Source organism: Leopardus geoffroyi, chromosome C3 (genome assembly GCF_018350155.1).
Source record: "Leopardus geoffroyi isolate Oge1 chromosome C3, O.geoffroyi_Oge1_pat1.0, whole genome shotgun sequence".
NCBI lineage: Eukaryota > Metazoa > Chordata > Mammalia > Carnivora > Felidae > Leopardus > Leopardus geoffroyi.
The window spans coordinates 116,752,679-116,779,099 of record NC_059338.1 but is presented as its reverse complement, the minus strand read 5'-3'; the positions used below and the strand labels follow the sequence as shown (position 1 = coordinate 116,779,099).

Below are 26,421 nucleotides of genomic sequence, written 5' to 3'. Positions count from 1 at the left end.
TTATGAATATTAACAGAAAAGTAACTTCATGCTTCACTCTTCAAAACATTAAAACGAACTGAACGTGTCAAATTTCCAGTAATTGAAAAAGAAAAACAAATTTTTTATAGTCCTGGAGGCAGGCTGAGTCCTACAACTTTCTTTTAAGCTTCACAAAATCTAAAATACCTAAGTGTAAGTTCGTTCAATGACAACATTCAGCAACACTTGTGAACTTAAAAAAAAAACACAACTATTTAAAAACAGAAATAATGTATCCCACATTTTAATCGCAGAAATACTTGGGCTTTTTTTTTTTTTTTTTGAAGTAGAGCTAGAGACACGTGTAACAGTACATGCAATTAACCACTTCTAGGAGTTTTTCCCGCCTATATTTTTTGACAACATCGAATAGGGACAGGCGGTACTTTTCTAACTCTTCTCGCATCGCCTTCACCTGGAGAGACTCACGATACACCTTCCTGCCATTTCCCCCTCCCGGAAACGGGCTCAGTGAGTCTTGGGCGGGGCTAAACACTGGTATTTTTAACCAGCGATGCAGGTGATTCTCACACTCTTGCAGACCGGTGAGCCGGTCGAGGCTCTCCCATTCCAGAAGCCAGACTTGCACAGTCAGAACAGTGGGGGTTGGAACCCGGGCACCTGTGGTTTGGGGTATTTTCAGCCCCACTCTCCACCCCTGGCGATGGTGATGGAGGAACGGGAGCCAGAAGCGCGCAGAAGCTCCCAGCCTTAGTGAGGAAAGGCGCTAAGGTGGGTGTCCTGGGTGGGAAGGTCGGCCTTTCCGGACCTCCTGGGGGCGAGCCCGCGTGGCTCGGGCCGCGGAAGCTGCGCTGTACGGCGGCTGTCTGTCCCCCGAGCCGTTCCGCTGCCCGGGTTAGCAGCTCTCTCGTCCCCTCACCACCACCCCCTCCCTCCCCCTCTCCCTCCCTCTCCTTCCCTCTCCTTCCCTCTCCTTCCCTCTCCTTCCCTCTCCTTCCCTCTCCTTCCCTCTCCTTCCCTCTCCCTCCGCCTCCCCACGCGCATCCGCCCAGCCCTGCCAATCCCTCCCGGCGCGGAGAGGGCGCACGCGGAGGGCCGCGGGGCGCAGGCCGAGGCCCGGCCCCCGCCCGCCGCCGCCGCAGCCGTCCCGCTTGGCGCGCGGCCCTCGGTCCCCGGCCCGCGCAGCCGCCGCTCGCTCAGGCCCGGCCCCTCGCCCCGGCCGCGGCTCCGCCAATCGCCGGCCTCGCCCGCCGCCGCCGCACCTGCGAGGAGGAGCCCGAGCGCCTCCGCCGCAGCCGTCTCTGCGTCCCCGCCCCGCCCCCACCGCGGCGCCCCCAGATCATCCGCCGCCGGCGTCTGGCTCCCCCCGGGCGAGGAGCGGAAGCCGCTATCCCGAGGCGGAGTTCGGGGCGCCGGAGCCCGGCCGGCTGCTCAGCCGCAGCTTCCGGGCAGCGCCGGCGACGCGCGGGGCGCTGGCGCCCCGCGACCCCGGGCGAGTGGGCGGGCGCCCCGGACGGGCAGCCCAGCCGGCGCAGGAGGCGGTGGCGGTGGCTGCGGTGGTCGCGCTCAGACGCCCCGTGCGCCGCGCTCCATGCCGGTGTGGTGCTGCCGCTGCTCCCTGGCCGGTCATTTCAGGTGACTTCTCTGCCGGGGAGGGGAGGGGACGGGAGCGGGCGGAGCGCTTCCCGGCCTGGATGCTGCGACCGAGATGGGCTGAGGCCGGGCGGGGTCGGGACGGGTCCGGGATGGGTCCGGGATGGGTCCGGGATGGGGGGCGAGCGCCTGGTCTGCAGCGGCCTCCCGCCTCGGCCGCAGCTGCCTCCTGGTTCCTGCCTGGTCGGGGTTCCCGTCTCGGCCGCCTGTGCTTGGGGGCTCCTCGCTCCGGGGGACTGCCCTCTGTTGTCCCCTTTTCCTTTCCCTGGACCGTGCCAGTCATGGGACTTCGAAACCGGCTAGGCCCGGAGTGAGTCGGTTACGGCGACCTGAGACTTCTAAGTGGTGCAAAGTTTTAGGGAAGTATTGGCGAAGCTTCCTCCCTACCCCACCTTTACTATATATGTATACGTATATACCTATACCTATATCTATGTGTTTATTTTTAAATGCGATAAGTTACTGTGTTGAAGGGAGGTAGGGAACTCTTTTAATTGGAATGATCTAGTAGATGATAACTTTGTTCTAAGATATTTGTCATTGTGAGCCATATATTGTGGAAATTTGAAATAGGTGGCCATTCCAGACTCACATTATGGCAAAGTTTGTAGGGATGATCAGGTTAATGCATTTTAAAATAAAAGTGAGTGTATTATGTGTTCTAGATCTAGCACACTTGGCCAATGCTTAAGTCAGTTGTGGAAAGACCAAAGACACTTGGAACTGGTTTTAACCCTGTGAAGAAATGTTAGACTTAGCAAAGAATAGTAAAGCACATTACTTTGGCGTCTATGAATGTGCTAGGATAATGCTGTATAAATTTTTTCTAGTAAAATATGAAACTCAGATCAAGGGTTTTTTTGTTTTTTTTTTTTTTTTACGTTTATTTTGGGGGGAGGGGGAGAACGAGCAGGGGAGGGGCAGAAAGGGAGAGGGAGACACAGAATCTGAAGCAGGCTCCCGGCTCAGCCCTGTTGGCACAGGGCCTGATGTGGGGCTGGAACTCACAAGCTGTGACATCATGACCTGAGCCGAAGTTGGACATTTAACTGACTGAGCCACCCAGGCATGTCTCAGATCAAGAGTTTTAAAATTGGAGTTCATGGGTAGAACTCACATGGTCATGAACTTGTATGTAAAGAAAGGTACACCTGATAGATTGGCTAAAAACTTAAAATTTCATGTCCTTCAACTATGAATATAAGCAACAAGCAGCATAGTATTTGTGACCTTGTCACCAATAGAATGCACATTTTCACTTCATAGTGGTAGATTTCTAGGAACACTGTATACTTATTTCCTCAAAATTACAGTACTTACACATCACTAAACTTGTTTTTTAATACAATAGAGAAGTGCAAATAAATGTCACAAACTTTTTGTAACTGTATTTTAATGTAATTGGTTTCCTTGTAAATTCTATGTATCTTTTATGTGTTTAATATATTATTCAAAGAAGAGGTTCAGAGCCTTCACCAAATTGCAAATGAGTGTAAGGCACAGGGAAAGTTCAAGACTCCTTTAATAGAGAGCAACAGTCCAGGCTTGCCCAGCCTCTCAGTCAATGAGTTCTGTAGGGATTTCTAAGTTCTGGCTATTTAAAAAACATTGTTTTATTTAATAAACTGCTGAATTTTGGGTTCTAGGCAAATTAGTTTGTTGACTGCTTGACAGACGTTGTTTTGAGAGTATCAGATCCACTTTGGGGAGTTTCGAAAACCCATTCCTCTAGTGAAAACTTGTTAAACTGAAGCCCCTGAGAAATTAAACATGCCTTTCAGAAAAGTGCTGTCCAAAAGTCTTTTGACCGCTTTTGGTACAGTTGAACTCTAAAGACACAGGTTGGGATTTGTATCCATTTAACTAACCCTAGGTTGTGGATACCATACGCTTACCTCTTTGTTCAGAAATTTGGTGGATTTGTCTTTCCCAAAAACAAAGTACTTGATATGTTTTGATCTTGAGTGTTAAAGGAAAGCAAGACTTGCTAGCCAAAAGGTGAAAATTATGATTAATAAATAATATACCCATTGTAAAAAAAAAAAAAAAAAAAAAAAAAACTATTGTATCTCATTTAAAAAAATAAAACCTCTAAGATGGCTTCTTTAGGAAGGTGTTTATAATTTACTCATGTTATTTTTTTTGAGCGATTTTATTAGGAATATACGTTTTAAACAGGTTGTGATAACCTCTATTTTGGATCTTACACAATATCTGAAAGGAACAGGTATTCTGAGAACTGTCCACTGACTTCTCAACCATCTAACTGTTCCATGCTTACTATTTTGGAAGATGAACAGTGTGGTGAACATTTGTAACTTGAGTCTTTTTTTTCCCATATAGTAGTATAAATTTGGTAACCGTTTAGGATAATGTTTCCAAAGACTGTAAAAACTCCGGTACTATTGCTAGATGTGAGAAAAGTCTTTTTGCTACCCAGATTTTATGCCTGTGCCATCCTCTTAAATTTGTTTTGAGACTGGACTATAATATTTCAAAAATAAAAGATGGAAGGTCTCCAAGATCATATTTATCAAATAGTCTTTTTTTATTTGTATTGAGGAGTAAGAGCATGGGGGTGGGGGACAGAGAGAAAGCAGGGGAGGGGCAGAGAGAGAAGGAGAGAGAGAATTCCAAGCAGGCTTTGTACTGCCACCACAGAGCCAGATGCGGGGCTTGAACTTAACGATCGTGAGATCATGACCTGATTCTTAACCAACTGAGCCACCCTGGGGCCCCTCAAATAATTTTTTAACTTGATACCTAATAGTAGGACAACTATTTTTGCATGTGTGTAAAATGTTTTTACACTATATTCTATATTGTAATTTTGTGTTTTCTAATTTAGTGTTCCAAATGAAGGAAAAGGAGAATTTTTTTTTATTAGAATAAATACTTGTTTTAAATACAACATTCATCAAATTGGATATCTCAAGTAGAAACTGAAAATGTTGATAGACCTGTGATACACTATGCATATATTATAAAACTAAATTGTAGCTGAATTTTTTAGCAAGAATACTTACCAGTAGGCCTTTGTTTTATCATTGCTTTATCTAAAACCAGTGAACCATACTTTTGGTTTTTGTTTCTCTTGATTCAGTTTTTTCTCTGTTAATCTGTATTAATCAAATACCATGCAAGTTTATTGCAAATAGTTTATGCCAGTATTATAGATAATACACATACTACATACATACAGTTTATACTAATGACCAGTAGGAAATCAGAACAAATTACTTACAATGTATACAGGATTTAGATAAGCTAGAATGCTGGCTCTAGTTCACGTACTAGAGTATTGGAACAGACCAGTTAAATTGTTTGAGGTCCACACACAAAACCTATTAGACCTAATAAATGAATTAAGCAACATTGGAGAATACAAGATCAACATACAAAAATCAGTCATTTTTCTATACTCCCTAGTGAACAGTCTGACAATGACATTAAGAAAAAAGTCCATTTACACTAGCATCAAAAAGAATGAAATACTTAGGAATAAGTTGTAAGACTTGAATAGTGAAAACTACATAACATCATTGAGAAGAACTATAAAGGAATCCCGTATTCATGGATTGAAAAGCTTAGTATTCTTAAGATGGCAGTATTCCTCAAACTGGTCTATAAATTTAGTGCAACCCTATCAAAATCCTGGCTGGCTTTTTTTTTTTTTCCAGAAAGATAAGCAGATACTAAAGTTCATAGGGAATTACAAGAAACTCAGAAGAGCCAAGACAACGTGAAGAAAGTTGGAGAATTACTGCTTCCTAATTTCTGAACTTAATATAGAGAAGCAGTAAGCAAGACAGTATGGTGTTTGCATAAAGATATAGATCAGTGGAATAGAATTAAGAGTTCAGAAATCCATACATTTATGGTTGGTTGGTTTTCCATGGGATCACAAGATGAAGGGGAAATTCCAGTCTCCTCAACAGATGGTTTCAGGACAAATGGATATCCACAAGCAAAAGATGTCTTACCTGACACCTCATGTGTATAAAAATTTAATTCAGAATGGATGGAAGACCTAAACGTAAGAACTAGAAATCTAAAACTTACAGAAAATAGTAGTCCGTCTTGGTGATCTTGAATTAGGCACACAGTGGTTCCTTGGACACCAAAAGCACAGCAGCAAAAGAAGAAGTAAATTGGACTTGATCAGAAATTGAAACTTCTGTGATTCATAAGAAAACAAAGAAAGTGAAAGACAATCCACAGAATGGGAGAATATACTTGCAAATCATCTATTTGAAAAGAGACATGTGCTCTACACATGTAAAGGATTTTTAAAGTTGAACTGTAGGGGTGCCTGGGTGCTCAGTCGGTTAAGCATCTGCCTTCGGTTCAGGTCTTGACCTTCTGGCCCATGAGTTCAGGCCCTGCATCGGACTCTGTGCTGACAGCGTGGAGCCTACTTGGGATTGTCTCTCTCCTTTCTCTGCCCCTACCCTGCTTGTGCGGTCTCTCAAAATAAATAAGCTTTAAAGCAATTAAAAAAAAGAAAAACCTCAATAATAAAAAGCCCAGTTTGAAAGTGGGCAAAAATGGAAGATTTCTACAAAGAAGGTGATACAAATGGCCAATAAGTAAATTGAAAAGATGCTTAACATTATTAGTCACTAGGGAATGTGTTAGGGAAATGCAAGTCAAACTGCAACGAGATGTCTCTTCACACCAATGAGGATAGCTAAAAAAAAAAAAAAAAAAAAAAAAGTGTCGGTGAGCATGTGGAAAAGCTGGAACCCTCTTACATTGCTGGTGTGGTTGTAAAATGATATAGCCACTTTAGGAAACAGTTTGGCAGTTCCTTAAAATGTTAGAGTTTATGATCTAGCCATTGCATGTACTCCTAAGAGAAATGAAAACATTTGTCCACACAAAAATTTATATGTGAATGTTCACAGCATTATTTGTATAGCCAAAAAGTGGAAACAACTCAAATGTTTATTGACTAGTGAATGGACAAAATATATTCTATCCATACAGTGGAATGTTACTTAGATGTGAAAAGGGATGGAGTACCAACGCATCCTACACCATGGGTGAACCTTGAAAACATGCTAAGTGGAAGAAGCCAGACACAAAAGGCTACATAATATATGAGAGGTTCCATTTGTATGAAATTTCCACAATAGGCAAATCCAACAAGACAAAGTAGATTAATGGTTGCCAGTAGCTAGGGGGAGGGAAGAATGGGGACTGAGTTTTAATGGGTGCAGTAGTTTACTACTAACTAGTTTACTATTATTAACTCGGTTTATCACTTTTAGGGTGATAAAATTCTAGAATTAGTGGTGGTGATTGCAAAAATTTGTGATTATACTAATAACCCTGAATTGTACACTTTAAAGTTTATTTAGAGAGAGAGCAATAGAGGGGCAGAGGGAGAGGGAGAGAGAATTCCAAGGAGGCTCTTTGCTATCAGCACAGAGCCCAACATGGGGCTTGATCTCCTGAACTGGGAGATCGTGACCTGAGCAGAAATCAAGAGTTGGATGCTGACATGACTGGGCCACCAGGCGCCCTTCAATTGTACTCTTTAAAAGGAGGAAATGTTTAAGGTTTGAAGGAGACCTCTCCTTAACAAAAAGAGTGATTATCATTTTTTTTTTATTTCCCAGATTTATATATATGGGAACAACGTTTGAGATAGGGAAATCTGGAAGAGACTGAAGGTGAGGTGTTCATCTTCAGACAAAAGAATTGTGGCCTTTACAGCCTCCACAATGATATTAATCAGGCCCGGGTATCCAAAAGGACTTTGGTCAGAAGCATCCGAAGTGAGCTAGGGAACCTGCCCTTGGCACGCTTTTTGGAGAAATATCAGAAACAGGCATGAATATAATGCACTGATTTTGAGTTCTGTTAACAAGCGGAAGCAGGCCAGACAGCTAGTATACCTGGATCTGGTCAGAGAAGTAGTTGGAATGATCTGAAAGGGATAATTTGAATATAAGACACTTCTTCCAGGAGCAGTCTTCACTTTGAGGAGGGGCTATCCCTAGTAACCATGTCCAGAGGGTATCTATTCTGGCCCAAAGAGCCATGTATCCTTAGGGGAGTCCAGATATTTGGGGTGGAGGTTATACCTTCAGGAAGGCTGTCGGTGTATTCTGGAGAAGCCCACTCTATCCTGGTCCAGACTGGGACCTTGGGAGGCTATAGGGAAGCAGGAATTTTGGTTTTTGCCTCATCCTCTCCATTTATCATTGTCCTCCAGGATCTGTGAGGCCTATGAAATAACTGACCCATCTCATGTTTATCATTTCGGAAATGGTAATAAGCATACTCACCCATAGTTGGTGCTCAGTTTAATATTTCCAGTTAGTGGCCTTTTACTGACCATATGAAGATGAAAAATAATTTGGGGATTCTATTCTGAAATAATCACTAGTATAATGCAAAACATTTACTGTGTTTGGAGGATATTCCATTTATTGCAAGAGCGTGTCAGAATGTTAAAATTAGTTTCGGGATGCCTGGGTGGCCTCATCAGTTGAGTGTCCGACTTCAGCTCAGGTCATCATCTCATGATTCAGAAGTTCAAGCCCCACGTCGGGCTCTGTGCTGACAGCTCAGAGCCTGGAGCCTGCTTCGGATTCTGTCTCCCTCTCTCTCTGCCCCTCCTCCCTCTCATGCTCTGTCTCTCTCTCTCAAAAATAAATATTAAAAAAAATTTTTTTTAATTAGTTTCTAGGGAGGTAACTGGGGAAGAAGGTAGATTAGAAATGAGCATTAATACCTTTCCGTATTTCGGGGTGCCTGGGTGGCTCAGTTGGTTGAATGTCCAACCTCGGCTCAGGTCATGATCTCACGGTTCCATGTTAAGCTCTGACAGCTCAGAGCCAGGACCCTGCTTGAGATTGTCTCCCTCTCTCTGCCCCTCCTCTACTTGCACACATGTTCTCTCTTTCTCTCTCTCTCGCTTTCTTTCTCTGTCTCTCAGAAATAAACATTAAAAAAAAAATGTGAGATCTTTCTATATTTTTTAAAAAAAATTTTTTAACGTTTTATTTATTTTTGAGACAGGGAGAGACAGAGCATGAACAGGGGAGGGTCAGAGAGAGGGAGACACAGAATCCGAAACAGGCTCCAGGCTCTGAGCTGTCAGCACAGAGCCCGACACGGGGCTCGAACTCACAGACGGTGAGATCATGACCTGAGCAGAAGTCGGCTGCTTAACCGACTGAGTCACCCAGGCGCCCCTGTATATTTCAATATTTAAGAATTAATAAGATGTATAAACCTTTCTTTTACCAAAATGCATAGTTTATAATGTATAAAAACAGTAACTTTTCCTTAAAATATTTTATGTGACTTCCAAATATACCACCTCTAGTGCACTTGTCTTCTTATTAACTAGAAAAAAGTAAAAGAGAAGCTGGCCATTCCTAGGAAATCCCAGAGAATTATAAAAATCCCCAATACAGTGCTGTCTCTTCTGTCTTTGAAGATGGCGTCTTATTTAGAACTTGTCTAGGACTTGGCCTGCTGGTAACGGAGACCTTAGCAGCCATTTAGGATTTCTGACTTTAACAATGGTACAGGTTGACATGCAAGCTAATCTACTAATCTGAAAGCATTCCTTTCAGAAAGGACTTCCTTTTCTCCTTTTATGGGACTTGAATATTTTATGGCTAAATCTGAAGAAAGACTTTTATAAAGGCTATATTGACTATATCTCTTTTGTTTTCGTTCCGTGTTTGTTTGTGTGTTTGTTTTTAAAGAAACTATAGTGACACTGAAACCGAAGGAGAGATTTTTAATTCCTTAGTGCAATATTTTGGTGATAATTTGGGGCAGAAAGTTAAAGCTATGCCATTAGTTGAAGAAACTTCTTTACTGGAAGATTCATCAGTGACTTTGCCTGTGGTAGTAATAGGTAAGTTACTAAATTTTGTCTCTTAAAATTATGGTCCTTACTGCTACTGTCTACTCATAGTTACATGGCACAAGTTCTTTGGATTGTCCTGAAAAATACTCTTAGGTTTTTTGATATGTTTAACCAATAACCAAATCTTTGGAGAGAGTAATGGGTTTATCTGATACTAGATTCTGTGTTAGAATGTAACATTCTTTTGTTGAAAGCCTGATATGACTCTATTATGTTATACTATCAATTGAGTTAATTATGATAGCGTCATTGTAATGATGATAACCAGTATTATTAGAGCTCTATACAGAGCATTCTTTGTGCATTGTTGGATTATGCCTTATAACCTTAGAGCCCTCTGTTGTAGGGTAGATACAGTCAGGGCAACTCAGAAGTTGAGTAACTTATGCAAGTGGTAACTAGTTCTCAGTAATGAACGTTACGGTATTCTGCAGTAATGTTTATAATGACCTTAACCAATAGCTAGTGTTCTATATCCTTTGTACCACCTCAACAGATAGTCATATAAGATACTAAAAATTAAGCAATTAATAAGATCTAATTACTTCAAAACTACAGAAGTTTTTATGATAAAGTAACTGCATGTGTTTAACTACCTGTCACGTATATCTTGCATCTAATATTCAGACTTACTTGGTCAGACAAGTACTACAGGTACTGCTGCAGGAAAGCATTATGGGGCATAATGTACCTTGATGTCCTATAGTTTCCTTAGTTTCTTTGATAGCCCCTTTCCAAAGTTAACAGGAAGGGGAGAAAAGTCCTGTCTTCTGACTGGCATATGGGGGATGCGGGGAAGGAAGGAAGGAAAGGAGGAAAGCAAGATTGTTCTATCCTAGATTTCTCTCTCGGGGAGATGGGAGAGATGACGGTGTGTTTAGTGGCTTGCATCCAGGGTATCTTAGAGACCATACCTCATGTTCCATTTTCTCACTTTCATCCAATCCTGAGCCCAGGATTTTCCTTCCCAAATGTATCGGCATGAGTAAAGAAACCCTATTTTGGTTTCAGCTGGGCTGTGGGAGCATTAGAAAAGGAAAAAGTACCGTGATCTGTACCTGTCCACCTCACTCCCCCCAATACCATCTACTCGTGTTTTGCCTCAGCTAGCCAATGGGTAGCTTAACCTAACACTCTAGGACTGTTCCTGCTGGCAATAGCCCTCTGCCGGAGCACAGAGCAAGAGCTCGTTTCCTTAATATACAGGTTTTCTGTTGCTGTCAAATTCCCACAAACGCTAGTGGCTTTAAATGATGTAAATTTATTATCTTACTGTTCTGTAGGTCAGAAGTCCAACACTGGTTTCACTGGGCTAAAATCAGGATATCTGCAGAACCACATTCCTTTCTGGAGTCTCTAGGGTAGAATGTTTCCTTGCCTTTTCCAGTCTCTAGAGGTTACTCTAATTTCTTGACTCCTGGACCTCTTCTCCATCATCTACGCCAGCAGTGTTGGTTCTCTCTTCATCTTCCATCATCACCTTTCCCCCCTCACCAGAGCTGGGAGAGAGTCTCTGGTATTTTTTTTTTTTTTTAATTTTTTTTTTTTTTCAATGTTTATTTTTGGGACAGAGAGAGACAGAGCATGAACGGGGGAGGGGCAGAGAGAGAGGGAGACACAGAATCGGAAACAGGCTCCAGGCTCTGAGCCATCAGCCCAGAGCCTGACGCGGGGCTCGAACTCACGGACCGCGAGATCGTGACCTGGCTGAAGTCGGACGCTTAACCGACTGCGCCACCCAGGCGCCCCGAGAGTCTCTGTTTTTAAGGACCTGTATAATTAGATGGGGTCCACCTTTGTGAACCAGGATATTCTCCCCATCTCAAGCTTCTTCATTCAGTCACATCTGCAAAGTTACCTTTTGCTGTATAAGGTAACAATCTCAGGTTCTTGGGGTTAGGATGGAGACATCTTTGGGAGTGAGGAAGCATTCTACCTACATATTTATTTCTCTCTGAACTGCCTGTGTGCATTTATTGCCAATGTCTGTTGAGTGTTTTTTCTTTTTGATTTTTCTTTTTGATTTAAGGAACTTCACTCTTTGCCTCAGATCCTAATTCCCGCTATTTTGCGTTTATTTCATATTTATTTTAATTAATAGATTTTATTTTTTAGGGCACTTTAGGTCTACATGAAAATTGAGTATGAAGTACAGAGAGTTCTTATATATTCCCCTTCTGCTACCTCCAGTTTCTCCTATTATCAGTATCTTTTTATTGGTGTGGTGTATTTGTTATCACTGATGAAACTCTGTTTATAGGTTACTATTAACTAAAACCTGTAGTTTACATTAGGGTTCCCTCTTTATGTTGTACAGTTCTGTAGGTTTGCTGAGTGTATAATGTCATGTATCCTCATGTATCCACAGTTATAGTATCTTACAGAATAGTTTCACTGCCCTAAAAGTCTTCTGTGGTCCATCTGTTTGTCCTTTTCCTCAACCACCGACCCCTGGCAACCACTGATCTTTGACTCTGTGTGTTGTTTTGATTTATCTAGAATATCATATCCATGGAATTACACAGTATGGAGCCTTTTCAGACTGGCATCTCTCACTTAACAGTATACATGAAAGTTTCCTCCAGGTCTTTTTTGTGGCCGGATAGCTCATTTCTTTTTTGTTACTGAATACGATTCCATCGTATGGATGCTTCAGTTTATTTATGCACTTATTGAAGGACATCTTGGTTGCTGCCCGTTTTTTACAATTATGAGTAAAGCTGCTGTAAACATGGATGTGCAGGTTTTTGCATAGCCATTAGGTTTTCAGCTCGCTTGGGTAAATACCTAAATGCTCATTGGATCATATCATAAGACTATGTTTAGCTTTTTTTTTTTTTTTTTTAGTTTTTTTTTTTTTTTTTTTTCCCAACGTTTATTTTTGGGACAGAGAGAGACAGAGCATGAACGGGGGAGGGGCAGAGAGAGAGGGAGACACAGAATCGGAAACAGGCTCCAGGCTCTGAGCCATCAGCCCAGAGCCCGACGCGGGGCTCGAACTCACAGACTGCGAGATCGTGACCTGGCTGAAGTCAGACGCTTAACCGACTGCGCCACCCAGGCGCCCCTATGTTTAGCTTTTTAAGAAACTGTCAAACTGTCTTCCCAAGTGGCTGTATCATTTTGCATTCCTAACAACTGTGAATGAGAGTTCCCATTTCTTTAAGTCCTTGTCAGCATTTGGTATGGTCTATGTTTGGGATTTTAGCCATTCTGATAGGTGGGTAGTGGTACCTCATTGTTTTAATTTGCAGTGCTGTGATCATACATGATGAGTGTTTTTTCATATGCTTATTTATCATCTGTTTATCTTTGATGTCAAAGATAATTTGTTCAGATCTTTTGTGTACTTTTTAATGGATTGGGTTATTTACTTTCTTATGGTTGAGACTCAGTAGTTCTTGGTACAAGTTAGAAACAAGTACATTATCAAACAAGTTTTGCAAATATATTCTCCCAGTCTGTGACTTATCTTTTCATTCCCTTAAGAATGTCTTTTCCAGAGTTGAAATTTTAAATTTTAATGAAGTCCTGTTTATCAGTTTTTTCTTTCATGGATCCTGCTTTTGATGTTATATTTAAAAACTTACTACCAAACCCAGGGTCACCTAGATTTTTCCTGTTTTGTCTTCTAATTTTATGCTTTATTTATATTTAGGCCTCTGATCTATTTTGAGTTAATTTTGGTAAACGATGATATAAGGTTACTATCTAGATTCAGATTTTTGCATGTGGATGTCCAGTTGTTATGGTACCATTTGTCGAAAAGACTATCCTTTCTCCATTGGATTGCCTTTGTTCCTTTGTCAAAAATAAGTTGACTATATTTGCGAGGATCTAACTCTGCTCTGTCCTTTTCCATTGATTTGCTCCTCTTTCATAATTTCCACACTGTTTTGTTGACCATAGTTTTATGGTAAGACTTGAGTTTGGATGGTGTTGGTCTTGACTTTCTTCTTCAATATTGTGTTTGCTATTCTGGGTCTTTCACCTTTCCATTTAAACTTTAAAGTTTTTTATTATTATTTTTAATGTTTATTTTTGAAAGAGACACAGAGTGCAAGCAGGGGAGGGGCAGAGAGAGGGAGACACAGAATCCAAAGGAGGCTCTAGGCTTTGAGCTGTCAGCACAGATCCGGAAGTGGGGCTTGAACTGATGAACTGTGAAATCATGAACTGAGCCGAAGTCAGATGCTCAACCGACTGAGCCACCCAGGTGCTCCTCCATGTAAACTTTAGAATTAATTTGTCAGTATTCACAAAGTAACTTTCTGGGATTTTTATTTGGATTGCATTGAATCTGTAGATCAAGTTGAGAAGAGCTAACATCTTAACAGTATTGAATCTTCTTATTCGTGAACATCTATTTAGATCATCTTCAGGCTCTTTCATCAGAGTTTTGTGGTTTTCCTTGTACGCATTGTCTATATATATACTTACCTTAAATATATATAGATTTATACCCAAGTATTTGTGTGTGTGTGTGTGTGTGTGTGTGCGCGTGCGTGTGCGTGCATGCACTCACACGCGCACAAATTGAACGGTGTTGTGTACTTATTCTAAAATGCCACTTGTTTATTGCTGGTATATAAGAAAGAAATGACTTTTGTGTATTAACCTTGTATCTTGCAATCTCGATGTTCTAGGAGTTTTTTGGTCAGTTCTTTGGGATTTTCTACATAGATAATCAAGGCATTTGTGAACAAAGACAATTTTATTTCTTTCCAGTCTGTCTTTCCTTTTCTTATTACATTAACTAAGACCTCTGTCATGGTGTGTGTTGAGTAGGAATGATGAGAAGAAATATCCTTGTCTTGCTCTTGATCTTAGAGGGAAAGCATCTAGTTTTTCACCATTGAGTATGCTGTTAGCTGTAGATTTACTGTACTCTTTATGAAGTTGGAGAAGTATCCTCCTTCTGAGTTTGCTGAGGTTTTTTTATTTTTATTATGAATAGGTGTTGGATATTATTAAATGCTTTTTCTGTATCTTTTATTTGTATTATCATATGATACTACTTCCTTAGTCTTGTCTCTTTGGTTTGATTAAAGGAAATTAACCGCCTCATGTCTTAACTTCTAGTATTTCTTGTTTGATTTTCATTTTTATAAGTCACATGGTTTCATTTCCTTTCTGTCTTTTGAGTTTTGTGTCATACTTAAAGGCTTCAGCATTATAAGTAGAAGAATTAGCCTATATTATCTAATATTCTTATGAGTTTACTTTTCATATTTACATCTTTGGAGTTTATTTTATTTGGGACAAAACATTAGAGATGGAAGAGGACTTCCTTCCTGATAGCTGGCAGTTAGCATAGTTGGATTAAATTTTTGGTAGTTGGAGATAATAGAGAAGTGGAAACCCGGACTAAAGGAACTACAGAAATGGATGCAGTTCACCAGGGTTCAGCAAAAAATTCAGTTTAGTTTTAGTTTAAGCAAATAAAAATATAGGAAGATGGTATTAGGAGATCAGTCTGGTCTGATCGAGACAGAATATGGTGAGCACTGGATAGCTAAAAGCAAGCAGTTAAGGCCTTCCAAATGGAGAGGGGTAGCATGATGAGGATTGTGTGTTATCAAAATTCATCTGCATGTAGAATGTGAAAGGATTTTGGAATAGAAGTGTGTTCAAGTCTCTTGAGAATCAAGAGACTTATTATCTTCTGAGATTATAAGAATTGACACTAACAAAGACAGCTGAATGGATATAGTGATTAAATAGATTTAGAATCAGAACCTGATTAATTTAGGAGTTTGTTAGCACCAGACTTTGAGAGGGGTTGATATTTAAAGGAAAGGGCACCTGAATGAAGGAACTCATGAATATGCTTTTGAACACATGATGCACCTGTCTCCACCTTTTTTTTTTTTTGTTTTTTGGTAATAGGAAATGGACCCTCAGGAATCTGCCTTTCTTACATGTTATCGGGCTACAGACCATATTTATCATCAGAAGCAATACATCCAAATGCAATCTTACACAGTAAATTAGAAGAAGGAAGACATCTCTCCATTGTTGATCAGGTATTTATTTCTTACATGTTAGTGCTTTTGCCTTTTTTTTTTAATACTCAAGGTTAGTTTTGTACTTTTATAAGCATTGTATTTTTTTTATTAAAAAAGTTCTTTTTTAGTGTTTATCTTTGAGAGAGAGACAGAGTACGAGGAGGGAAGGGGCAGAGAGAGAGGGAGACATAGAATCTGAAGCAGGCTCCAGGCTCTGAGCTATCAGCACAGAGCCTGACACGGGGCTCAAACTCCCAAACCGTGAGATCATGACCCGAGCCAAAGTCGGATGCTTAGCCACCTGAGCCACCCAGGTGCCCATAAGTATTGTATTAACTTAATTGAAAATTCTTTCTTCTAGACAACATTTTCCAACATTTTTATTTTCAATTTGTAAATCTAGTCTGCCAAGTTACTTCTGTTTATTTTCCTTTGATTAAAGCAGAATTTCCCAAATTATTTCCCGGTGGGAGTTTTAGTAGGTGCCGTATGTTCAAATAAGTTTGGGAAGTGCTGCTTTTTGTTACTGGAATGTTATAGTAAATATTAAGGCATATTAATGTATTAAGTGCATCTTCAAGATTTGCAGTAAAAGGATCTGATTAGCTTTGTTTGAAATCCTGTCTTATATTCATTTGACCAAAGCATCTATGAAGATCTCAAGGTGTGTTTTGTAGCAACACTCTCTAGGAAGTGCTGGATTTGAGTAATGGCTTTCATTCACTATTAAAATAGCTGGGGTGTTTTAGTTTTAGTTTTGTTTCTGTTTTTTCCTTCAAACTCTATCTGCCTTTTTTCTTTTTTAAAAAATTCATTCAGGACTTAGAATACCTGTCTGAGGGCCTTGAGGGCCGATCATCCAATCCAGTGGCAGTACTTTTTGACACGCTTCTTCATCCAGATGCTGACTTTGGGTACGATTATCCATCCGTTTTGCATTGGAAATTAGAACAACATCATTACATCCCTCACCTAGTTCTCGGTAAAGGTCCACCTGGTGGAGCTTGGCATGTGAGTATATTTTTCTTAGCATTTTACTCCGTGTGAGTTATTATATGTCATCTTGAGAAGGCTGTTTGAATTCTGAAACATTACAACATGAAGTACAGTGTTTACCACATTTGTATCTGAGAATTTTAATGCTGTTTGGTACAACATGGGTTACAAGAAGGTAAGCCTCATTTGATTACTGATAGTCTTAGCATAAGCTTCTCTATACTGTTTTACAAGAATTAAGTAGAAAATACTACAACAGTGGTTTGCACAGTAAAAAGTTTTAAATTCATTTTAGACTTTACACAATCTCACACAGCGTCTCATCCCAATGAAGTTGTATTATTGGGCTGCTATAATGATATAACATAGACTGAGCGGCTTAAGCAACAGATAGGGTTTTCCATTACCTCTCAAGTTTTACTGTCACCTTCAATAACTACATATGTGACACAGAAGTAACACCTTAACCTCTTAGTCTCTTATCTCTTCATTCTTAACGATCTCTTCCATTCCTCCTTAGACACAAACTCCTGGGGTTCCACTGTAACTACTCAGTGAAAATCTAAATTCTCAAATATCTTTGTGACCACACCTCTTGATGCTTCCAGCTCCATTACCCAGTTCATACTGTACCCAGTTTTCAAACAGAGCATTTGAAACTCTGGTCTTAACCTCCTTACCTACCCCAGCTTAGGTTCTATAGTCCCTTGATTTTAGCCATTCTCCGTAATTCCCTTGCCTCATTGTCCTTCTGCTACACAGGCTTGGCAGTAAAAGCAATTCACGTAACTGTCAATTTTATCTTTTCCTATACTTGTGCTATTAAATATTGCCAGAAAAAAAGTTGTACAACTGTGAAAAGTATTCTCCAACCTCATTTGGGTCCTGAACACTGTTTGGTAATCCTTTGATATTTACTTATTAAATGTTCTTCTCAAACTTCTATTGCTTTTTTAACTTTCCTGTTTAGAAATATTTTTAATTCCTATGTGATGGATTCTATTTTCTAATTTTGTACTCAAACCTACAAACTTATCTCCATTCATACTGCTTCCTTGTTTCTTATCCCCTGTTAGAGTGGAAATGGTATCATTTCTATCTGAGGCTTATCTTCCGACTGTATCCTGTATCCCTGTCTTCTCCAGAGACATTGTATCTTGAGTTTCTTTGCTGGCTTCTGTTCATCAGTATATGAATATACTAAAATTATTATCCTTTATTGAAAAGTTTTTAGGGGCACCTGAGTGGCTTAGTTAAGGATCCGACTTTGACTCAGGTCATGATCTCACAGTTCATGAGTTCACGTCCTGCTTCAGGCTCTGTGCTGACAGCTCAGAGCCTGGAGCCTGCTTTGGATTCTGTGTCTCCCCCTGTCTGTCTGTCTGTCTGTCTCTCTCTCTGCCCTCCCCCCACTCATGTGCTGATTCTCTCTCTCAAAAATAAATAAACATAAAAAAAAAAAAAAGTTTTTATGTGGAGCGCCTGGGTGGCTCAGTTGGTTGAGTGTCTGATTCTTGATTTCTGCTCAAGTCATGATCCCAGGGTCATGGGATTGAGCCCCACGTCAGACTGTGCTGAGTGTGTAGCCTGCTTGAGATTCTCTCTCCGCCCCCCTCTGCCTCTCTTGCCTGCTTATGGCCCCCACCTCTCTCTCTCTCTGTCTCAAAAATAATAATAACGATAATAAAGTTTTTATGTGCCAGCTTATCTGTATCCTTTGCTTTAGAGCCAACTTCTTGAAATAGTTACCTATCCTTTATTTCTCTGCCTTTGCCTCCTATTCCTTAGCTCACTTGACTGTAGCTTCTGTCACTGCCTTTTCTCCTGGAGCTTCTTTTTGAAGGTCAGTAACTTCCTTTTTTGCTCAGTCTGAGTCTCAGAATATATCCCTCCTGACCTCTGCAACATTTGGTAGTGTTGATATCCCTCTTAGATTCTCTGAACCTTTTATCTCCTCGTTTTTCTTCCTGTTTCGTCACTCTTTTTTTCAGTTACCTTATGTACTCTTCTGTAAACTCTGTCCCAGGCCAAGGTCATCTCTTTATATTCTTCATTCTCCCTGGCTTTCCTCATGTAACTCCACTGTCTGGCACTGAGTGATTCCTGAATCAAGAACCGTAGCCCAGATTGTTTTCTCTTGTATATTCACCTCGTTACCTTCCCCTCATTATTCCTTGGTGTTCTCAAGCTCAACATGCCTAAATAGTCATTTTTATTATCAGATTTCTTAAATTCCTTATGGAATAGCACTGTAATGTAGTTACTCAAGCAAGAAACCTTTCTTGATTATTCTTTCCTCAACTCCCACTCCAAACCAATTATCCTATCTTTTCCATATTTTTCATAAACATATGGTAAGTCCGTCTACCCTACTTTTCCCCATTGTAATTATAATTTTGCTCTATTGGCCATCGTCATCTTTGACCCATATTATTGGAAAGGCTTCCTACTTTTGCTGGGGGGGTCCAGGTTCACCATCAGACTCTAGATTCACTAGGATTGACAGGATTCCTTAAAGGTTTTGTGCTCATGGTTATGGTTTATTATAGTGAAAGGATACAGATTAGAATCCTTAAAGGGGAAAAGTTCATAGGATGAAGTCCAGGAGAAAACAAGCTCCAGTTTCTAAATGTTCATTTTTACTGGAGTTTTACTGGGGATGCACTTAATTCTCCCAACAATGATTGGCAACTCTTTGCACACGTTGTCACCAATCAGGGATGCAGGGATGTTCACCCACACCTTGGTGTCTACGATTTTCTGGGAGCCAGTCATGTAGAAAAGCAGTGGCCACATGACTGATCTCAGTAACTGATTGCTTTGCCTCTCAGAGCAAACATTGGTGTTTACCATAAATCTTGTTGTTAGGATAAACTACAGTTATACTGGTACATCATGGCCCAAGGCCTCTGGCCTACAAAAAAAAAAATCATTCATTACGTAGAATATTCAAAGCACTCAGTGTTGCTCTCATAGGAGTCAGCCAAAAGCCAGTCCTAAAGACCTTTCTGAGTAACGTGTACAGTTCAAGCAGCCCAAACCTGTTAATACTTTCCTGCATGAGGCTGACCTTCTTTTAATTCCTTGAAGGCACTCCTGTTCTTTCTCTTTATAAACTGTCACATGATGTCTTTATCCAATCTAGAATATTCTCCCTTTTTAAAAGATATTTTTTTAATTTTTTCTTTTTTAATGTTTATTATTTGAGAAAGAGACCGAGTGTGGGTAGGGGAGGGGCAGAGAGAGAGAGAGAGAGAGACACAGAACCTGAAGCAGGCTCCAGGCTCTGAGCTGCCAGCACAGAGCCTGATCCCGGGCTCAAACCCACAGACCGCAAGATCATGACTTGAGCTGAAGTTGGCTGCCTAACTGACTGAGCCACCCAGGCGCGCCCCTAAAAGATATTTATTTTTGAGAGAGTGAGAGAGTGGGCAAGAGTGGGGGAGGGGCAGAGAGAGAGGGACAGGAAGAATTACAAGCAGGCTCCGTGTACTCTCAGTGTAGAGCCTAATGTGGGGCTCAGTCCAGGAACTGTGAGATCATGACTGAGCTGAAATCAAGTGGGATGCTCAGCGGACTGAGCCACCCAGGAACATCCTCCTCCCTTTTTAATATTACACTCCTCACAGCCCATTTGTGTCCTTTAAGAAACATGCTTCTGTTTCTTCTCTTTCTATATGCTCCTGTCAGGTTTGCATCTCTTAATATACCAAGTGTCCCTGACAGCAGGCATTCATGGCATTTACATCACATAAGGGAAAACAAGGCAGATAATGAGAAAAGAGATCAGGGACTAGGGCTCTCAACTAACCGGAAGAACTGGTGCAGGGGGAATAAAGTTGAGATTATTGACAGAAAGTGGACTCTTAGTGCCCTAAGGGTTTTGAGTTCCAGATAAGACAATTATGGCTCCAGATAATTTCTGTGTACAATAAATTCTTAAGTTTCCCTTCTGATGTTTTCTGTCTTCTTGGTTGTGATCATAGTATCAGGACCAGCCTGCCTCAGAGCAGTGACCGCTTGCTGCCTTCTCTCCCGGTGGTGACCTACACACTGTCATAGATAATGGGCTTCACATGGCCCAGCATATAGTAAGTGCCTGGAAATGTTAGTAATAATAAGTACCATTCCCAGTACCGGATTGTTCAGAAAACAGGACAAGAAAAGTTAAGAAAAAGCCATAGCCTAAAAGAAATGGTTGAGAGAGATCATTGGGGTCATTGGGACAGGTGCTGTTGGCCCTTGGGCTTATTGCTTTGAAGTGAGCAAAGCAGACGGAAGTGGGACAAGGGAGCTTGAAGGGCTCACTTCCTTAAAGGCAGCATTAGCCTCAGCTGTGAGTCTGTTCTTAATCAGGTAACCACTGCTTATTTCCTTAGTTTTAGAAAGAGAGGCTGCTGTATCCAAGCCAGCTTGGACTTCACAATTATAATTGATGGAGGGGGAAAGGCTGTTTGCCCAGTTTTTAGAAATCTGTTAGGGGTGCCTGGGTGCTAAGTCGGTTACGCATCTGACTCTTGGTTTTGGCTGAGGTCATAATCTCGTGGTTTGTGGGTTTGAGCCCCACATCGGGCTTTGTGCTGACAGAATGGAGCCTGCTTGGGATTCTGCCTCTCTTCCACTCATTCTCTGCCTCTCAATACATAAATAATTAAATAAATAATCTGTTAAAATGGGTAGACATCTAAAGTGTTAGAAATTAACTTTTTTCCTCTTGTTTAAAAGTGAAATTACAGATTTCCTCTAACATATTCTGTATCTGAATTATTTTATAGGCTGAAGCTATCAACATTGTATAGGCATCTGGCAATATGATAAACTTGTTTTATAAATGTGTAACTTTATGAAAGAAGGAATATAAATACTACAGAATGATAAAAGTAGTTTTAATTTACACAGCTACTTCTTTCAGCTCTCCTTATCCACATTCTTAATGATAGTGAATGAAGATGGGTTTGGTTTTTTTACAAATCCATGTTACTGCTTAAATGTGTGCATTTTTTATTCAAATAGAATATGGAAGGTTCCATGTTGACAATCAGCTTTGGAAATTGGATGGAGCTACCTGGACTTAAATTTAAAGACTGGGTATCCAGCAAACGAAGGTAAATATCGAACTGTTAGAATCCTTTGATGTACAGTGGGAAAGTCCGTTGGCAGTTTCCAAAATATTTGTGATCCTGCCTTGGAATAGTATAAATTCATGTGTCTTTCAAATAAAACCTCTTCATAGCCAGTCATCATGAGCTAGTTTCCATTTAGAGACTAAGCACACACAGGTAAAGGCTTGTCTACAGATTGGGTTTCTTTGACTTTTGTTAGTTATGGATTTATCCCACTCTCCTGTTAAACCACTCTGTTTAGTTTCTCATCCACCCACAAATCCTTTCTATGCTTATTCTTATCAGTGGATATACACGTTTGTGTATGGATATCTCACGTATACGTACTTACAGTGTTTGGCTTTCAGAGTAGATGAGTGTATGTGCTTAATAATTTAGAATGATGGAATAAGCCAGAATCTGTGGTGTGATTGGCTACACTGTTGGCTACTATAGAGGTAAATATTTAATAAGAAATACGAAAATAGAAGGAACTGAGAAGAAATCTCTCCTTGGAACAATATAATTTTATTTGGGAGGAAAAAACCCAAAATTTAAGAAGAGAAATAATATGAAAAACCTTATATTCAAGAATAGTAGTATTAAATTAGATAATATAGAGAAACCTAATTTGCTCACAGAAACAAAGTAAAGCAGGAAGTTACTTAACCTTTGCAGGGTTGTAAACATTGAGTGCTTGACTTTCTGCTAGATAGAAACCATATTAACCCATGGAAATTATCCTTGAGAAGATTTAAGGAGAACAAATTCAGACCAGCATGGGCCATAGAGATTAAACCTTTCAAATATTCCTGTTGGGATTTTTTTTTAAGTTTTATTTGTTTAATCTCAGCATTCAACATAGGGCTCACGACCCCAAGATCGAGAGTCACATGTTCTGACTGAACCAGCCCTGCTTTTGGGTTTTTTTTTTTTTAAAGGAGTTTTATATTGGTTTGAAACGAAAAGTAGCAAAATCAAGCAAGTTGTACAATTTGATTTTCATAAGCAAGCAAGTGAAATTGCTCAACATTCTTCCTTTTGTGATAGGGGTAAAAAAGGGAAGTCTTGGGGCACCTGGGTGACTCAGTTAAGCGTCCAACTTCTGCTCAGGTCAAGATCTCAAGGTTTGTGAGTTTGTCCACCGTCAGCGCAGAGCCTGCTTTGGATGCTCTGCCTCCCTCTCTCTGCCCCTCCCCCACTTGCACACACTTTCTCTCTTCATCTCTCAGAAATAAATAAAAACCTTAAAAAACCGGGGGGGGGGGAAGCTTTATGATTATGTGCCAAAAGTATTCATTCTTTTACATTGGGCACATTGTATATCGAAGCAATATGTGAAGAATCTTGTAATTAAATACTGGCTTTGGGTCTGCTGTCCTGCACCTTTTCCTGCCCCTCCCCCACGCACGTGCCTGCACACCCACTTACATGTGCTAGCTCTCAAAAAAAAAAAAAAAAAAACTTTTATGAACTTCTAGTTACAATTTGTAATGAATTATGTGAAATGATTTGGTATGTTTTTATTGCTACTTATTCTCTAACTGGGGCCCAGTGAGGGTTACTAATGCCTATTGCTTTAAAGTTCAAGTGGAAAATGAATATGCTGTTTTTGAATAAAAGTACATAAGTGTATTTATAGACCTCTGTTAATAGGAAAACACAGAATTGTTTTATCTACTTAGATAGAAGATGATTTTATTCAGAAGACCGATAAGAATTATTTTCAGTCATTAGGAGAAAATAGCAACTTAGAAAAAATCATGTCAGAATCCTATTATCTTTAAGAATCATGTATTGTAGTTAGACCTGCAGTGTAATATTAATGTTATAATCTAAGTCATTCTATTATAGTGTGTAGACTGAATAGTATATAGACTGAATTATTTATAGTTGTGAGATAGACTGTAGTCTGAATTTCCACATTTTAATTCATTTAAAAAATTCATTGGTAAAGGTATAGAATCTGAACAGATTCTATGCAAAGCCCTGGGGAAACAGATGCATTAAAATGCAGTCTCTACCCTCGGGGGACTGACTGATAAAACTAATTCTTTAGTTAAAAATGTTTAACTTTGTTAAAGAAGGCTTTCTCTGTTAAAGGATAATTTATAGTTAAGACAGGCGAAATTAAAAAGATCTGTATCATAGCTTACTAGATGGAAAAGGAATAATCATGGAAACTGTCAAAGTACTATCTTCATAGCATATTTTTCCTTTTTTAGGAACCTAAAAGGGGATCGTGTTATGCCAGAGGAAATAGCTCGTTACTATAAACATTATGTAAAAGTCATGGGTCTGCAGAAGAATTTCAGAGAGAATACTTATATCACCTCTGTATCAAGACTCTACAGAGATCAAGGTGATGGTGATGGACAAGACAGAAATATTTCAACGCAGCATTTACAGATAGAGAAGTCAAAACTTATCAAGAGAAATTGGGAGATCAGAGGTTATCAGCGAGTAGCGGATGGTTCCCACGTTCCCTTCTGTCTCTTTGCTGAGAACGTAGCTCTGGCAACTGGAACGCTGGATTCTCCTGCCCATCTGGAAATTGAAGGGGAAGATCTTCCTTTTGTGTTCCATTCAATGCCTGAATTTGGAGCTGCTATAGGCAAAGGAAAGTTGCGTGGCAAAGCGGACCCAGTGTTAATTGTGGGTTCCGGGCTTACTGCAGCTGACGCAGTACTGTGTGCGTACAACAATAATATTCCTGTGATTCATGTATTTCGCAGACGAGTAACTGATCCAAGCTTAATTTTCAAACAGCTTCCCAAAAAGCTTTATCCAGAATACCATAAAGTCTATCATATGATGTGTACTCAGTCATATTCTGTAGACTCCACTCTTCTTTCTGATTATACCAGTTTTCCTGAGCACCATGTGCTTTCCTTTAAGTCGGACATGAAATGCATTCTTCAAAGCATCTCTGGATTGAAGAAAATATTTAAGCTGTCTGCAGCAGTAGTACTGATAGGTTCTCATCCCAATCTGTCTTTTCTGAAGGAGCAAGGGTGTTACCTGGGCCACAACTCAAGCCAGCCCATCACATGTAAGACTAATCCTGTGGAAATAGATGCATATACCTACGAATGTGTTAAAGAAGCCAACCTTTTTGCATTGGGTCCTTTGGTTGGAGACAATTTTGTTCGATTTTTAAAGGGAGGGGCATTGGGTGTTACACGCTGTTTAGCTATGAGGCAGAAGAAAAAACATTTATTTGTGGAAAGAGGAGGAGGAGACGGGATAGCTTAAAGTGAGTTTACAAGTAATTTATATGGACAGTTTACCATTAAAGATTTTTTAATAGTGGTTTTGCAGTGTACTGGCTTGAAGTTTCTGGACTTGAATGAACTGAAGAGAGCCTCAAGCTATCTACAGTAACTATTTTTTACAGTTACAAGAACTTGGCATCCTGATTTATATAGTATCAAAGGTATCACTGTCAGACCAATAGAAACACTGCCAATTTGGTATACTTTAAGCACTTAACAAAAACGTTCTTTTCTTCCAAGACTTATTTTTGGTGATCGTTTGTGGTTATGTTTGATTCCAAAATCTGACAGCCTTGAATAATGGATAAAACCATACAGTCCCATTAAACCAGAAATTGTCTTCACTGTATATTCGAGCAGCAAGGTGACCTAAGGGTGGTCTAAAGACCAACATTAGCTTCATTTGTAGCTTGGTAGAAGTGTGGACTTTCAGGCCCCACAACAGATTACTGAAATCAGAAACTGCATCTAATGAGATCCTCAAGGAATCTGTATGCTCATTTAAGTTTGAGGCAGACTGGTGTAAAAGAACTATAACTTAGGTATGCTGGGGTGGGCAGAGTAGGAAGCATTTATAACTCAGGTTTAATTTATTTTGAAGGATCAATTCTATAAATCTAATTTATTACCAAATATGGTATTTTAGAAAATATTTTTATTGTAAACTTGGTAAGTACTTCATGTTCTTAGCTTCTAATAATTTAAAGAGTCCAGTAATGTTGGCATACACTTAAACATTCAGAAATCTGCCAAAATATTTTTGGAGATTTATTCTCTTTAACATAACAATCTAACTTGCAATTCAATAAATTGTGAAAACTACTTATCCCTGTGTCAATTTTGAGTTACTTTGTCATTAAAACTAACATATTTGGGCAAAAATACTTATAATATTGTACTATTATTTGGGTATTCCTAGAATTATTTAAGGCTAAAACCTTTCTTTTCCATTCTCATTACTTTGAAATCTGTTGGACATGACCTAGCAGCTTATCCTATGGCTGTTTATTGAATTATATACCCTATCTTGATTTACATTTATTTAGATGTGCTTAATGTCTGTATTTTCACACAAGTCCCCAGAATATGTGTTAGGCAAAAAAAAAGTACATCTTCTGAATTTCTTAGTTAACCTTTTTGTAGTGGGTTTATTGAATAGCTGTTCCTTTTTCCTTAGTATAAAAAAGGACTAAAATGTCCGTATTTTTCTGTTCAGTTGCAATGTTATGTGCTTACCAGGATCATAATTCACGTTAAAATATAATTCATAATCTACTTCTCCAAGGAGCTGTTTCAGATGAATTCTTACACTCTTATATGTCCCATAATTCTAAATCTTTTCCTTATCACTGTCAACCACTATTTGGGGTAGAGGAAAACACTAAATTTTAATTGATAGTTATAATGTCTCCTTCACCCCTTAGGAGTCTAGCTCTGGAAAGAATGTTTAAAAAGCAGAATCACTTGGGCACCTGGGTGGCTCAGTTGGTTAAGTGTCTGACTTCAGC

General features: G+C 39.9%; 1 protein-coding gene across 2 annotated transcripts; it reads left to right on the top strand.

The window, feature by feature from the left end:
• Window positions 1-304: 304 nt before the first annotated feature.
• OSGIN2 (oxidative stress induced growth inhibitor family member 2) lies at window positions 305-25,735 on the top strand. 2 transcript variants are annotated; one of them, XM_045454314.1, is made up of 6 exons: window positions 305-753; window positions 9,366-9,520; window positions 15,422-15,558; window positions 16,360-16,551; window positions 21,550-21,641; window positions 23,864-25,735. In XM_045454314.1, the coding sequence occupies exons 2-6, from the start codon at window positions 9,454-9,456 to the stop codon at window positions 24,891-24,893; spliced, it is 1,518 nt and encodes a 505-aa protein (XP_045310270.1). In that variant the 5' UTR covers window positions 305-753; window positions 9,366-9,453; the 3' UTR covers window positions 24,894-25,735. The 2 variants fall into 2 exon arrangements, with proteins under 2 accessions (XP_045310270.1, XP_045310269.1); XM_045454313.1 differs by lacking the exon at window positions 305-753 and adding an exon at window positions 1,465-1,617.
• The last annotated feature ends 686 nt before the right edge of the window (window positions 25,736-26,421 follow it).